The sequence below is a fragment of the Momordica charantia genome (assembly GCF_013281855.1).
Source record: "Momordica charantia cultivar OHB3-1 chromosome 9 unlocalized genomic scaffold, Mcharantia_2.0 BLBB01000009.1, whole genome shotgun sequence".
NCBI lineage: Eukaryota > Viridiplantae > Streptophyta > Magnoliopsida > Cucurbitales > Cucurbitaceae > Momordica > Momordica charantia.
The window spans coordinates 26,355,848-26,369,489 of NW_028275167.1; the positions used below are offsets into that span (position 1 = coordinate 26,355,848).

The following is a 13,642-nucleotide window of genomic DNA, read 5'->3' on the forward strand; positions in this document are numbered from 1 at the left end:
AGTAAATTGTAATAATGTAAAATTTTATTTTCCAATATTATATCACAAATAGGATAGTATGTTTGGAAATTAAAACAAAAATGATAACATTATGACTACTCAACTACACATGATATATATGAAATATTGTTCAGTAATTAGAGAGAATTTTTAATGCTAAATCTGTAAGTATACAACTCTATTATACCATTATGCTAATCTGAATATAACTCAACCAATAAAGGAACTATTTTCGATTAAGGTCTCGTTTACTTATCCGCAATCGTAATGAAAAATTTGATTCCCTAATGTTTACCAAATTGTAGGAATGTAATAAAATTATCGGACTTACCTCAAACTTTGTAATCTCATTACATAAAAGGTGTAATCCTATTACAGTCCTATAATCTCATCAATCATATTCTCATTCCTTATTTTGTGGACTCCACGTATATATTATAATTAATGTATCTCTTTTACCCTTTCTATCTCATCTCATATAATTTTTAATTAGTTTTTTTATACTTATATAATTTCTTCTCCATTTATACTCAAATATTTATCAGTTGATGTGATTTTATTATATAATATAATAAATTAATATTAATTAATATCAATAAATTTTTAAATAGATGTTATTACTTTTAAATATTAGAATAATAAAATTTAATAATATGTTATATTAAAGTTTTGTTGTTGCAATAAAAAATATTTTATTAATATGTAATTTTATTTTAATTACTCATTATATTAATATTAGATAAATTGTTATAATAAAAAATATTTATTATCAATAATATATTAATAAATTAAATTAAAATTTAATATTATGGTAATTTAAAAAAGATTAGTCCAATAATATATTTGTAATTATATAACTGTATATTAGTAATTGTCATATATCTGATTCCAATACCGATTACAGACAGTTTCAGTAAATAATATCAAAAAAATTATTCCATAAAATTTCTACTAAACAACGACAATGGAATAACATTACGATTCGGATTGATTTTGATTACAATTGATTTCCATTACGTGGTCTAAAAGGTTTTGAGTTCGAATCTCGGTCGTATAGTGTAAGAATATATTTTTTTTTTTATTTATTTATTTCTTTTTTGCGCTCAGATTTGCTATCTGCATTTGTTGAACTGATATCGTGCGTGGTTGCAAATCACAATTCACAATCAGCCATCCAAAAACTCCAAAACGCAGAGAAAGCGAGGGGTAATTGATCTGATTGATACCATAACATTACCGACCCATGCAATTCATTTCATAATCATGGCTTCTTCTACCACAGTGGGCACCACCATCGGCTTCTCACCGCCCTCGTCTGGTTCTGCTCTTTCAGTTTCTTGCATTCTCTCTTCGGCCAGGAGATTAAGATTCCCGACCGCCATTCTGTCTCGTGTTAGCCTTCAAAAACAAGCATCTGGAAGGAGAGCCAGACCTGTAATTTCTCTCAAAATGGCTGCTGAGTATGTTACCTTCTTCCCTTCTTTTTATGCTGATTGGAAAATGGTGAAATGGAAGGGGTTGCGGATAGCTTTCTGCACGATTGATTACTTTCGTTTTTTTATTTTGAAATTTCTATGTTCTTATTGATGTAGTGTTTATATCGATGTTTCTTACTGATTTGTTTTGAATTTTCTGTCTGTGTTTTCACTTTTTGGTTTTGTGTGTGAAAGAGCTGTTCAGGAAGTTCTTCCTCCAGCCCTCACTTCGGCTTCAGAACCGCCTCCTCTCTTTGATGGAACAACGAGGTTGGTTCAATTTTCAACCCCACCACTCTAATTTCTGCCATAGTTTTCTTATTGATCTTTTTAGAACTTCTAGCTTTGGATATTAATTTAAATTGTGAATATCAATCGGTAAGAAACTACCTAAAGTTAGGCTTAGTGGTCATTGGGATTAATAAAAAAGAAGTGAAGTGTTTAAATGGAATAATGAGTTTAAACTATTAACCAACTTAGAAATCAATATCCTACGAGTTAGAAAGGATAGGAAACATCGTTGTGGTGCTTCAAACTTGAGAAATTATGTTAAATTATCACTGAACTTAAAGAACTTTTTTTAAACATCAATTTTGTCATTGCCAAAATCACCGCTAGTTGAAATAGTAATGTTTTTCAATGATGTAGATGTGATTTTAGAAATACCACTCCTAAACATACCTTCCATTGTTCTATACTAACGCCAATTTTGTGCTTCATTTGAATGTCCTTTTGATGCTGAAAATATAATGAAACTATTTGCTCCCAACAATTGTAGGCTTTATATATCTTATACATGCCCTTATGCGCAGCGTGTGTGGATTACCCGGAACTGTAAGGTTATTTCTATGACTCTGCTAAATAACTTCCATTGATTTAGAAGCATGTTTTGTTGTGTTTCATGTTGAGTTATCGTTTCTTTGGAAGTGAAACTTCTCATTTTGATGATCAACTTTGCTCTCCTTGACCTGAATCATAAGTTCATAACATTGTTTTGGTCTTGGAGCAGGGTTTGCAGAATAAGATACAGTTAGTTCCAATTGATCTACAAGATAGGCCACTTTGGTACAAGGAGAAAGTTTACCCACCTAACAAGGTAAATATTTTTCACAATCATAATCATGGTGGTCAAATAAGGACGTTAAGTTTTTTATTTACCTGTTAAGAATAAAGAGTCACGAGTCACAAATGCTTCAACCTGACACCATGGAGCCTACCTAAGTCATTTTGACAATGGCAGGGGTGGAGCTAGAGGTTTTCATAAGAGGGGCAAATTTTTCATTCAAACATTTATATTTATATAATTAAGGGGATATTGGAGAAAACTTTAAATTCTTAATTTTTTAAGGTTGAATTATAAGTTTGGTCTATGAACTTTCAGTATTGTATCTAATAGGTTTGAATTTTAAAAATAGTAGATCTTTGCAGTTTCAATTTAGTGCATTACGGGTCACCTAGCCTATTAGACAATTTTAAAGACTAAACTTGTTATTTAATCTTATTTTATACATACTATTGCATCAAAAGGCAGTCACCTCCCCCGCTCGCTCCTTTCTTCTTTGCTCTTGGATTTGTCTCTAATGACGAGATTTTGATTTTAGGATTAAAACGAGAGTGAGTGACACAAAAAGTCAGCACAAATTTTTGCTTAAAAAAGTGACCACTGAACTGATCTCTGCACTCAATTTCTGAGGATGGCCATTGTTGATACAACTAAGCTGCCGTCCATCCAGTTCATCTTTGATGTTTTTTACTTGAAGTATTAACACAGGTACCAGCTCTCGAACATAACAAGGAAGTCAAAGGAGAGAGTCTTGACTTGATTAAATATATTGACAGCAATTTTGTGGGGCCTTCATTATTTCCTGATGTAAGTAGTATCCATGAAAGTTTTTTTTTTGGACCTCATAAACTCGAGTTACATATCGCTATTGATCAGTTCTAAAGTGTCATAATCTGAATTATATAGGATCCAGGAAAGAGAGAGTTCGCTGAAGAGTTGATTAACTACATTGACTCTTTCAGGGGATCTGTGGTTTCTTCATTTAAAGGGGATGGAAGTGAAGCTGGTGAGATAGCAGCAACTTTTTTACTTTTCCATGTCGTTGATTTTTACAGGGAAACAAAGTTGAATCATTCAAATGTGATATATCTTTTGTCAGATGCAGCGTTTAACAACATCGAAACAGCTCTTTTGAAATATGACGACGGCCCATTTTTTCTAGGCCAATTTAGTCTGGTAAGCAATGACTTTCACTTTGTACCGAAGCTTATGGACTTTACATCATTTATTGTAGATGTCGATGTCGATGCTAATGGAAATATCCTTACAGTCAACTAATATTTCTATAAAAACCATGAGGATTAAAAAAAAAGAACTTATATAAATCATTTAAATCAATAAATAAGTATTTCACACTCCTTTAATGAGTTCTAAAACATTGTTAATAATACCTACCTTCGTATCGCTAACATCTTTTAACAATTTTTATATTTTGTTGATATTTTCTAGATGTATCAAAAATATCAATGGACCCCGGAACTAATGTAGAACCATTCAATGATGGACATATCTGTTTTTTTCAATTATCTTTATATAGATTAGTTATTGTACAATTTTCATTCACTCTCAGGTGGATATAGCTTATGCTCCATTTATTGAAAGGTTTCAGCCGTTCTTATTGGAAGTAAAGGCATATGACATCACTGTTGGTAGACCAAAATTGTCGGTTTGGATCGAGGTACTGGAGAAATCTCTCTAATCTTTTAAAAAAATGGTTTAGTTCACTCTTCATCAATTATGAGTGATGAAACTATGATGGAATCACGGAACAAAGAGCTATAGAGTGGCCATTAATCATCACTTTGATATATTGATCTCATGTTCATTAATCATCACTTTGATATATTGATCTCATGTTAAAATATGAAGCGGTATTTTCTAACTTGAGTATAATTCAACTGGTTAAAGAATTGGTGATGGTAAGTTTGGATCTTCATCTCAGGTTTGAATTATAATATTAAAAGAAAAAAAAATAAGTACCCATATCTGAACGACTTTTCACCTTGAATTAGACAAGATTGAAAGAACAGTTTGGCACTAGGGGTGCAATGTTTAACCTACGAGTTCTGAACCAGAGTAACTGAAATTGATAAAATCTGTCCAAACCAAACCAACAAATTATTTTTCGGTTTTATACTTTAGAAAATCAAATGAACAATTTGAACTAATGACCACGGTTTGAGTCAATTTCACTGTTTTTCTTTCTTTTTTCTTTTATTTTTTGGATTTTGACTTAAAAGCGCCCCTATTTGGCTGATACAACTCTAAAATTTCTTTCTATAAACGGGGTTTTATAGATTTGGCTCCCTTTTGTTGCGCTGGTTTTTGCGTTACCTGCACGTTATTTCATTTGTCTTAATGCAAAGCTCGGTTTCTTATTGAAAAAAAAAAAAGAGTTCTATAATATCGCCTTATTTTCTGTTTCTTAGGAGATGAACAAGATCGAGGCTTACCGACAAACGAAGAGCGACCCACAGGAGCTTGTTGATAGCTATAAGAAGCGGTTCTTGGTAATTCTCTCTTTAATTTCCATTAATGTTCTCTTTTAAATGAGCCTCTCTCTTTTTTTTTTTTATCTTTAACAATCAAAGCAATTCTCTTACATAGAAATTAATGCAATTTTTGGGCGATTCATGATTGGAGAAACATCTTACTGTTAAGATCCATCAGTTATCACATGAATGGATGAATTATTTTCAAAGCTTAATAAATAATTATTGGCCGAAAAGAATGTAATGTACTATTGTGATGTGACTAACAGTTATTGAAAATTGAATGACGAGAATGAACAATTTTGGATACTTTTCATGAATTGATGAGATTCTAGATCTGCCATTATATCGTTTTTTTCCTGTGCAGGCCCGTATGTGAAAGCCGATAGCAGCAGAGGCCCCCATGGCGCCGAACAGTGTGCTGTGCACGTGCATAGTTGCTTCTTTGTAATAAGATAACTTTTTGTGCAGTACTTCACAAAAGAAAATGCAAATTTTTTTTTTGTTCTACAGGGATATGAACTGTCTACGTCAACATCGTGAAAATGATGTTGGGTTTACCAATACTAAAAAGTTAATGTATAAAAGTAGAGTGTGAATAAATTGAGTATGGTAGTTCCGTGGTAACAGATTTTTTCCCATTGTACCTTGTTCCCTTTTCTCAAGATGGGTTATTGTAGGGTGTGAATGAAATGTAATAGTTTCTCAAGATGGTAATTATGTATAAAAGTAGAGTGTGAATAAAATGTAATAGTTTGTGTTAATGCAATTGGCGCGTGCCACTTATGCTTTTGAGGCTCCGGGTATCCTACTAAACAAAAACTTACACTGGTATGGAGCTCAGCGAAACGTCCTATGATGTCTAAGTTAGAACTTGGTAAGAGCAATTTAGAATGGTAAACTAAGGTTTTTTGCGCTCGGTCTCTGACTCGGTGTGCTAGGCACCTTCTCTTTTTGGGCTATAGGATCCAAAATTTTAACCTCGGATCCACATGCGGTAAAGCTCCACGTGGCATTCCGGAGGGTCCGGTTTCGTTTTCAATTTAGACAAAAATTAAAATTAACCAAACCAACCACGTCCTCCTTCAAAAACTAGCTCTGCTTATTTTAAAAAGTCTTTCTTTTATAAATTAACATTTCCATGTACTTCTCTCAATTAATTACAATATATATAATTAAAAAAATTACAAATTATATTTTAAGAACAATTAACAATTCTACCATTAAAATTCATTAATAGTTTGGTAATAAATTATTGAACTCAAAAACGAAATTAGTATCAAACTATTATCAATTAATAACTCCAGTACAATAACTTTCAAGTATTTGAGGGACTCAGAAGCCAAATCTCTCCTTTTTAAGTATTTTTTTCTCAAACTTAAACTAACTAAACAATTTTCTCCTCCATCTTTCTCACTTTATTTACAACAAATTCCTTAACTAAATAAAAATATACACTTAATAACCTACTAATATTACAGAATAATAATCATGGCTACTCCAACAGCATTGATTCATGAAAAACATGGCTATTTTCAAAAGTTGCTCTAATTTGAGAACAAAAATCTTCTCAGTCACTTGATCCATTAATTGAATAAAAGAAATTCAACGACTAAAATAAGTTCTGTAAGAAAATCTCCAAGCAGGCCCTTTAATGTTATGGGAACATATTAACCTTCAATTCAATCAGATTGTCTTCCAAGCAAAAATAAAATTAAATATCACTTCAATCGAGAGATCTCGATACGTCGAGTCTGCTGTTCTACTACAACATTGTAGTTCCAACAAATTCCATCTAAAAAAATGGTAAAAATGAGATTTATCTACAAAAATGAAAACTCAGTACCCCTGGAAAATGCCTCAGGTCTATCTCAGCATATTGACAAGAAGACATAAGTGGTTGAATTTGAATATCAATGAGCATGAGACAAAGTGCAACATTATAGTTTCTTTTTTCAAGTAGTTAGTAAAATTTATAATTACATCTTCTTCCAAATTGCCAAAACAGACCTCATTCCAAATTTATTTCCAGCTTCTGCAGGTCTGCATCCATGGCTGCTGTCTATAGAACCTCCACAGATTGCAAGTAAGTCACTGGGGATAATGGCTTCAGCAATCTCTAAATTTTGGCCATTACCTACCAACGGAGCAATCGGGTAATTTTGGCCATAAGATGACCTTAGCTGTTCCATGTGTGGTCAAACAAAACAAAGCAAATTGAAAGGTTGGGTCGGGCTATTCTAGCGAAGTAAAACTTTCGAGATCTTGCGGGAATAAACAAATAGTGACCACACGGCAAGCCAAGCTGATATGTACAACAAGACCACACCGGTCGCTACTACAATTCCAGATCCTCCAAGACTGACAAAAATAAAATGAAATGAAACAGAGATATCAGATATGCAGATATGGGAGGGTCCATTTGATAATGTTTTTGTCTTTGTTAAGATATATTCAAGAAATATTCTGGGGATTTTCTTGAAGAATGTTTCAGTTTCATGTTGTCTGAGCTGTGAAAGATGGAGAGAAAATGAACCTGCTGTCTCGGCTAGCCAGAAGGGTGGTCAGCGCAACCATCTGTGTCGCTGTTTTCCACTTCCCCAAGTTATTTACAGCCACAGCCTATTTTTTGGCATATCGAGTTAGGAATCAAAACTTCATCGACTTGGACAAACTCAATTGCGTTTTCGGTATACGGAAAAACAAACCTCTAAAAGCTTACTATTCTGGGAAGCAGCCCATTCTCTAACTGCAGACATGGTTATCTACAATAAATTGAACTATCCATGAGATATCCATTATGAATTCGAAGATGAATCAAAGATACAAAAGCAGGAAGAAAGAGGGTTAAAAAACAGGAACAGGCACAATTGCCGTGTGCCATATCTGATGTAAGCAAGGGGAACACCAATAATTAAAGAAGGCATTCTCAAATTGAAGGTTCAACAAGAAAAACAAAAAACATCAATAACGTGAGAATATTTGTAAAAAAATTCAAAGGGTGTAGTAGGGAGAAAAAGACTTGAGATTTTTCTTATGAAAATAGTTGATATCGCACAAATAAGAAGGTAAGCAGCTACCAAAGGGAGTCTAATAAAGTAAACAACACTAAATAATAACCATTTAGTTTTTGTTTTCTGTTTTTAAAAATTAAGCATAGAAACATTACTTGGTGTGTGTTTCTTTGTTTTGCTATATAGTTTTTATAAACGTTTTCAAAATCTAAGCCAAATTTTAAAAACCAAACAGAGTTTTCCGATACTTATTTTTGTTTTTGAAATTTGACTAAGAATTCAAATATGTTTTCAAGAGGGGCGAAAAACTTACTAATGAAAGTGTACAAAATTAAGTTTACTCCTCAAGGAATTAATGGGATGGATCATACTCCTGATACCTCTTAATTATAAGCAAAATGCAAGGAGTCTAATCAAGGAGAACATAGCAACACTCATACACCACCCCCAACCAACCCCTGAGGAAATAGTGGGAGCAGGTCATATGCAAAATGCAAGGAGTAGGCCTGAGACCCCAATTATCAACAAAAAAAACCGGACAATGATACACAGATGCATTAATTGTAAGAAATACCAACAAGGCCAGAAAATGTATTACCTCCCTGCCAATAATTGCTATTGAAGGTAAAGTCAGAAGCCATGGAACACGACCAAACACAGAAACCTCCAAGGGTTGTGTACATAGTAAGATCAGTGTCGCAGCAACCATAAGCTGTAGTAGAGGAATGTTAGTTGATTAACAGAGTATTTGAATGATATCTAAACTGAACAAGATTGATTAAATTTCTTTCAACACATCAACTCGAGAGTCTGAACCTTATCTAAAAAGAAGGACAAACCTTATCTGCTACTGGATCAAGAAACGCACCAAAAGCAGAACCCAACCTCATCTGATAAATGCATTTAAAGATTAGGACCAAACTAATTGACACAACTATAAAAAACATAGCCAATACTCCCACCGTACTAGATACGGACTTCAAGCATGTGAATAACATACCTTACGAGCAATATAACCATCTAGCCAGTCCGTAACTGCTGCAGCAATAAATATACTGGTTGTTGCAGTCGTTCCCCACCAATTATCAACATAGAAGGCTAATAATAGAAACACACATGTTTATGATTAGCTTCAAGTGCACTAAAAATGGAATTTTACTTTGATTCCTACAAACTAGAGGGAAGTGGTTTGAGATCAACAAACCAATCATCAACAGAGAAGGCTAGTATAGAAATGTGTGCATTCTTTTACTAAGATCAAGTGCACTAATAATCACCGCTTTACACAACCAAATGCAGCAAAATACAATCAATAGTTTTCGGCGACAATTAGGGAACAAAATCAGGCATTCACGTTGCTAGTAGTAGACAACAATTTTAATCATGTATGGCCATCATAAATGTTTTAGACCCACAATAATCAACTGGATTTTACTTTTTCAGGTGAAAATAACAAAATAAAGTAACATGAAAGGAAGATTTTGTATAATAAAACCCTATAAAACTGTTTGTTACAAGTTCTAACTTCTAAGTGCACAAGTAATCTCAGCACGGCAATTTATCCAATAACTAGCTGAAGCAAAGATTAGCTACATTAATTAAGTAGAGTGATACTAACGCAAATCTAATCTCGTTTTCACAAAAAAAATAATAATAATAAAACAAAAAATAATAATAATAATAATATCTTATCTTCTGCAAAAACGTAATGTATGATAGAGAAAAATCCTACAGCGATCGTTATTACGAAACACATACAGGAACTGGTGACATTGATTTCCAACACAAGACCGATGAGAATAACCCGAATGCTAAGAAGCTATAATCGGAGCCAATTTCAGACCAAAAGCGTACGTCGTAACTCGAAACACGCAAGAATCAGAGATCTAACATTGATCGCGCATCAAATAATTCCAATCAGACGATCAAAACAAACACCATTGCGATAAACAAAGAAGAAACAAGTGAATGCATAATCGAACAACATACTGCAGACAAATATCGGGACGGCGGCCACTCGGGCAAGCGTCAGAATGGTGGGCAACGTGAGCAATTTGGAGCGTTGTGGTTCGTGTTGGTGCATTAACGGCGATTGAATGTCGCTGCGAAAGTCGTTTTCTTCGTACCAGCCATTATTATGGTCCTTGCTCTCCGAACCCATATCAGCCACAATTTCAGACCCGGCAGAGGGAGGAGAAGCAGAACCTGACCCTGACCCTGACCCGAAAACTCCTCCTCTTTTCTCGCTCGAATTGGACCTTTTAAACCCCAACAAGAAACATTTATATCCGCTACGAAACCCTAAAAATTTAGGAGGGCCCTTATCTTGCACGAGGCTTGCGCGTGGTGCTAAAATCCACCATCCACCTCCATAATTCACTGAATCTCTCTCTCCTCCTCCGCCCTGCAGAACCGGCGGCGGTGCGCGATTGCGGCGGCCGGCGGTGGGGGAAATGGAACGCAGCCAATTGTGGACGTTTCTGCGGGGAGAGTAGAAGGGGTTGTGGACATGGAAAGTGGCCGCCATTATCGTTGTCTGCTTAAGGCTTAACATTATGATAGGATTGGTGGTGGACGATGAATGGGGATTTCTTGGTTTTAGCTGGATTTTGGGGGAAAGTGCCTGATTTTATTTGAATTTTGCATGAATTTCATTTCTGTTTATTTTTCGTGTTTGGCTTGATCGACTGGTTTGTTTTCTAGATTTTGATTTTGGTTTCTCCATGGCCTCCCCCAAACCCACAATTTTATTTTGAAATATGCTTCAAGACATTGACAATTTTACAATGTAAAAATAATAATATGTGATGTTTGGAAATTAATCTCAAAGAAAAAATAATCCGTAAATATGATCATTTTTCATCTCCAATATCCGTCCACCTCCACATTTCCATTGACGTGTATCGGATTAATATGTCCATAGTAATACAAAAAAATCGATAAAATATCAATAAAATGTCCCTACTATATACATAATATTTATATTAATTGTTTTTAACAATTTATTTATAAATAGAAAAATATTTATTTGTTAATTTAAATATTTTTTACGAAATTTTTTTAATTTCTCTAACTTTTACATAATTAAACATTCATCGTCATCGATATTTTCATCAATATTTTCATGAAATTTAGACTTTGACATTTAAAATGTAGTCTACACGAGGTTTTAAATAATCAATGTCGATGCAAATGTTGAGGTCTTAATTTAACGGAGTCGATGAAAATATCGATAAAATTTCGTTGTCATAGGTGAGTGTCAATAGATATTTTGGAAAAAATGTTATAAAAATAAAAACTTCAAAAAATAATTAAATTAACAAATAATTGTATCACCATTTCTAAATAAGTTTGTTAAGAAGATTAAGATTAATATTACGTTTGTATTAATGAAATATTGTTGATATTTTTTATATTTTGTCGATTTGTTTATAAAGTATATCAATCTGTTGATATACTAAACCTGAAAAGTATATTACTGATATAGTATTTTGTATAATTGAGAAAGTATACCATTGATTACATTAGGTATATTGTGCTATACGTATGTAATTAATATACGAGTTTATATATTTGTCCAATTTTTGTGAAATATATTTTTTTTTCAAAGTAATAGATTCAACTAGAGACGGAGATAGAGTTTAAATATGATAATCTTTAAAATATAATGCCCCGAGTCCCGAAAATAAATGTGTACATTGTCAGTATAAGTAGTAACTATAATTTTTTTTTAAGCTTTCTTAACCATGCTTCTTTGTAGGGATAGTCACAGAGGACGCAGGGGTCAAGAGGTGCCGAATCCGGATTCCAAATCATGGTCCAAAATCCTAAACCTGACACGTTATTAAAATTGTGTTCTTGTTACATTCACTAATCAATTTGTGCTGAAGTTTGATATTATAGACACAGTTCTTTGGGTTCTTGCGTAATTGGTAAATATCTTGTTTAAAGTCTTTAGTATTAGATTATTTCAAAATTATAAATATATTGCGATTATTTATTAAATGATTAGTAAAATATTAAAGGCAATAACTTGTATATATTTTGTTTTTCTTTTTCTTGTACCATTTAAAGAGTAACACTTATCCTTTGAATGTTAAATGTGTAATATTTTTATTTAAAAAATTGTGGACCAAAATAAAATGAATATGAAAACTTAATTACAAATATTTTAAATACTTATTTAACATTTAACATTTGACTCTCCTGATAAAGTGATGATATATCACTCTACCAATTAAATTTTAATCAGATAAACCACATAAACAAATAGATGGAGAAATTAACAGACATGTCGTGTCAAATTCTATCAATTATAAATTTTTCGTTCAATATTGTAAAACTTGGAAAAAAGTCTCGAACCTTCGACGATTTTTATTTTATTTTTTTGCTTTCTTAACCTCTATAATCGTAATTAGCTTGATTGTTTGATGATATAGACCAAATAAAGATATAATTCGAAATTTAATAAACTAGTATTTGGATAAAAATTATAGATGTTAGGTATAATTTTCACTTTATATATATGTATACATATAGAAGAAGCCCACTTTCTGTACCCACACATTTCAAATAATTACTTATTTAGCCTATATTTATTTGGCTGAGTTTCCTAAATGATGTTTGATGATTAAAAGTGTTTTCTTTTAATATACAGTGTTTGATAATAAATGAAAAATAAATAAATAAAAGATTGCTTCAAAATACATGTTTTAATAATCACTCTGCAGATGATAACCTTAAAATATCATTTTTTTAACGTGATTAACAATCATGTAGTTTAAACATGAAAGAAGATTACTAAAAAAAATGTTTAAATTAAAATGACGGAGGAAGAGATTCAAACCTCAAATATTTAGAAAAGTAAGTTGTATTTCAACTGGTTAAGTTAGGTTCGTGTGTTATGTTAGAGCCAAACTAAAATTTGGAAGGTATATAAATGAATCTGTCTTTTATATTAAACATTATTTTTCAAGGAAAATTACAAATATGGGTAACAAATTGGTCCTTGTATTTTAAAAATTTTCAATTTAGTACATATGAGGTGAATTTAGTTTTAATTTAGTCCTTACAGTTTAGTCAAACCTCACAAATTGTCGGTCTCTTCGTGATGATAACATTTTTCTTTTGTGTAGAGGTGATGTGATGTACTTTATTTTGTCTCACCAAGTAAAAAATATAAGGAGATTATGTGAGGTATGAAAGACAATTTAAAAGTAATATATTAAATTTAATCAAACTCTAATGATCAAATTAGGAAATTTAAACCCATAATGATTAAATTAAAACTTTTAAAACCCGAAGCACCAAATTAAAATTATGTTTGATAGAGAAGTTAGGACTAAAATTGTAATTTAATATATATTTTGTAAATGACATTTATGAACCATCAATTTGAAAATTAAAGCACAATTTTTGTGTACCTTCGAGTGTTGGTTCAGTGACTAGAGGCTAAACACCTGAGATCCAGGTTCGAGTTTCAGAAAAAATTCTATTGTTCTACATAATTCAATTACAACTATACAAATTCAAACTTCAAACAAATTACACAAAATTAAATTTCTCAACTTGAAGCTTGGAAAATAGGGGTGAAGAAGA

The 13,642-nt window shown here is 32.3% G+C and overlaps 2 protein-coding genes across 4 annotated transcripts; one reads left to right on the plus strand and one right to left on the minus strand.

Annotated features, from left to right (window-relative positions):
* The first annotated feature begins 1,128 nt into the window (after positions 1-1,128).
* GSTL2 (glutathione transferase lambda 2) lies at positions 1,129-5,657 on the plus strand. 2 transcript variants are annotated; one of them, XM_022283185.2, is made up of 10 exons: positions 1,129-1,460; positions 1,671-1,745; positions 2,254-2,314; positions 2,485-2,571; positions 3,247-3,345; positions 3,445-3,544; positions 3,638-3,714; positions 4,109-4,216; positions 4,968-5,048; positions 5,398-5,657. In XM_022283185.2, exons 1-10 carry the CDS (start codon positions 1,264-1,266, stop codon positions 5,407-5,409), a joined length of 897 nt encoding a protein of 298 aa, XP_022138877.1. In that variant the 5' UTR covers positions 1,129-1,263; the 3' UTR covers positions 5,410-5,657. The 2 variants fall into 2 exon arrangements, with proteins under 2 accessions (XP_022138877.1, XP_087974036.1); XM_088117910.1 differs by having other exon boundaries at positions 1,320-1,460; positions 2,254-2,309.
* Positions 5,658-6,721: 1,064 nt separating this feature from the next.
* PGPS2 (phosphatidylglycerolphosphate synthase 2) lies at positions 6,722-10,779 on the minus strand. 2 transcript variants are annotated; one of them, XR_015787356.1, is made up of 7 exons: positions 10,034-10,779; positions 9,045-9,142; positions 8,884-8,934; positions 8,643-8,756; positions 7,753-7,795; positions 7,567-7,652; positions 6,722-7,391 (listed from the first exon to the last, which is right to left on the minus strand). XR_015787356.1 is itself a non-coding variant. In XM_022283585.2 (7 exons), exons 1-7 carry the CDS (start codon positions 10,596-10,598, stop codon positions 7,271-7,273), a joined length of 1,092 nt encoding a protein of 363 aa, XP_022139277.1. In that variant the 5' UTR covers positions 10,599-10,774; the 3' UTR covers positions 6,722-7,270. The 2 variants fall into 2 exon arrangements, 1 of the variants encoding a protein (XP_022139277.1); XM_022283585.2 differs by having other exon boundaries at positions 7,739-7,795; positions 10,034-10,774.
* Between the last annotated feature and the right edge of the window lie 2,863 nt (positions 10,780-13,642).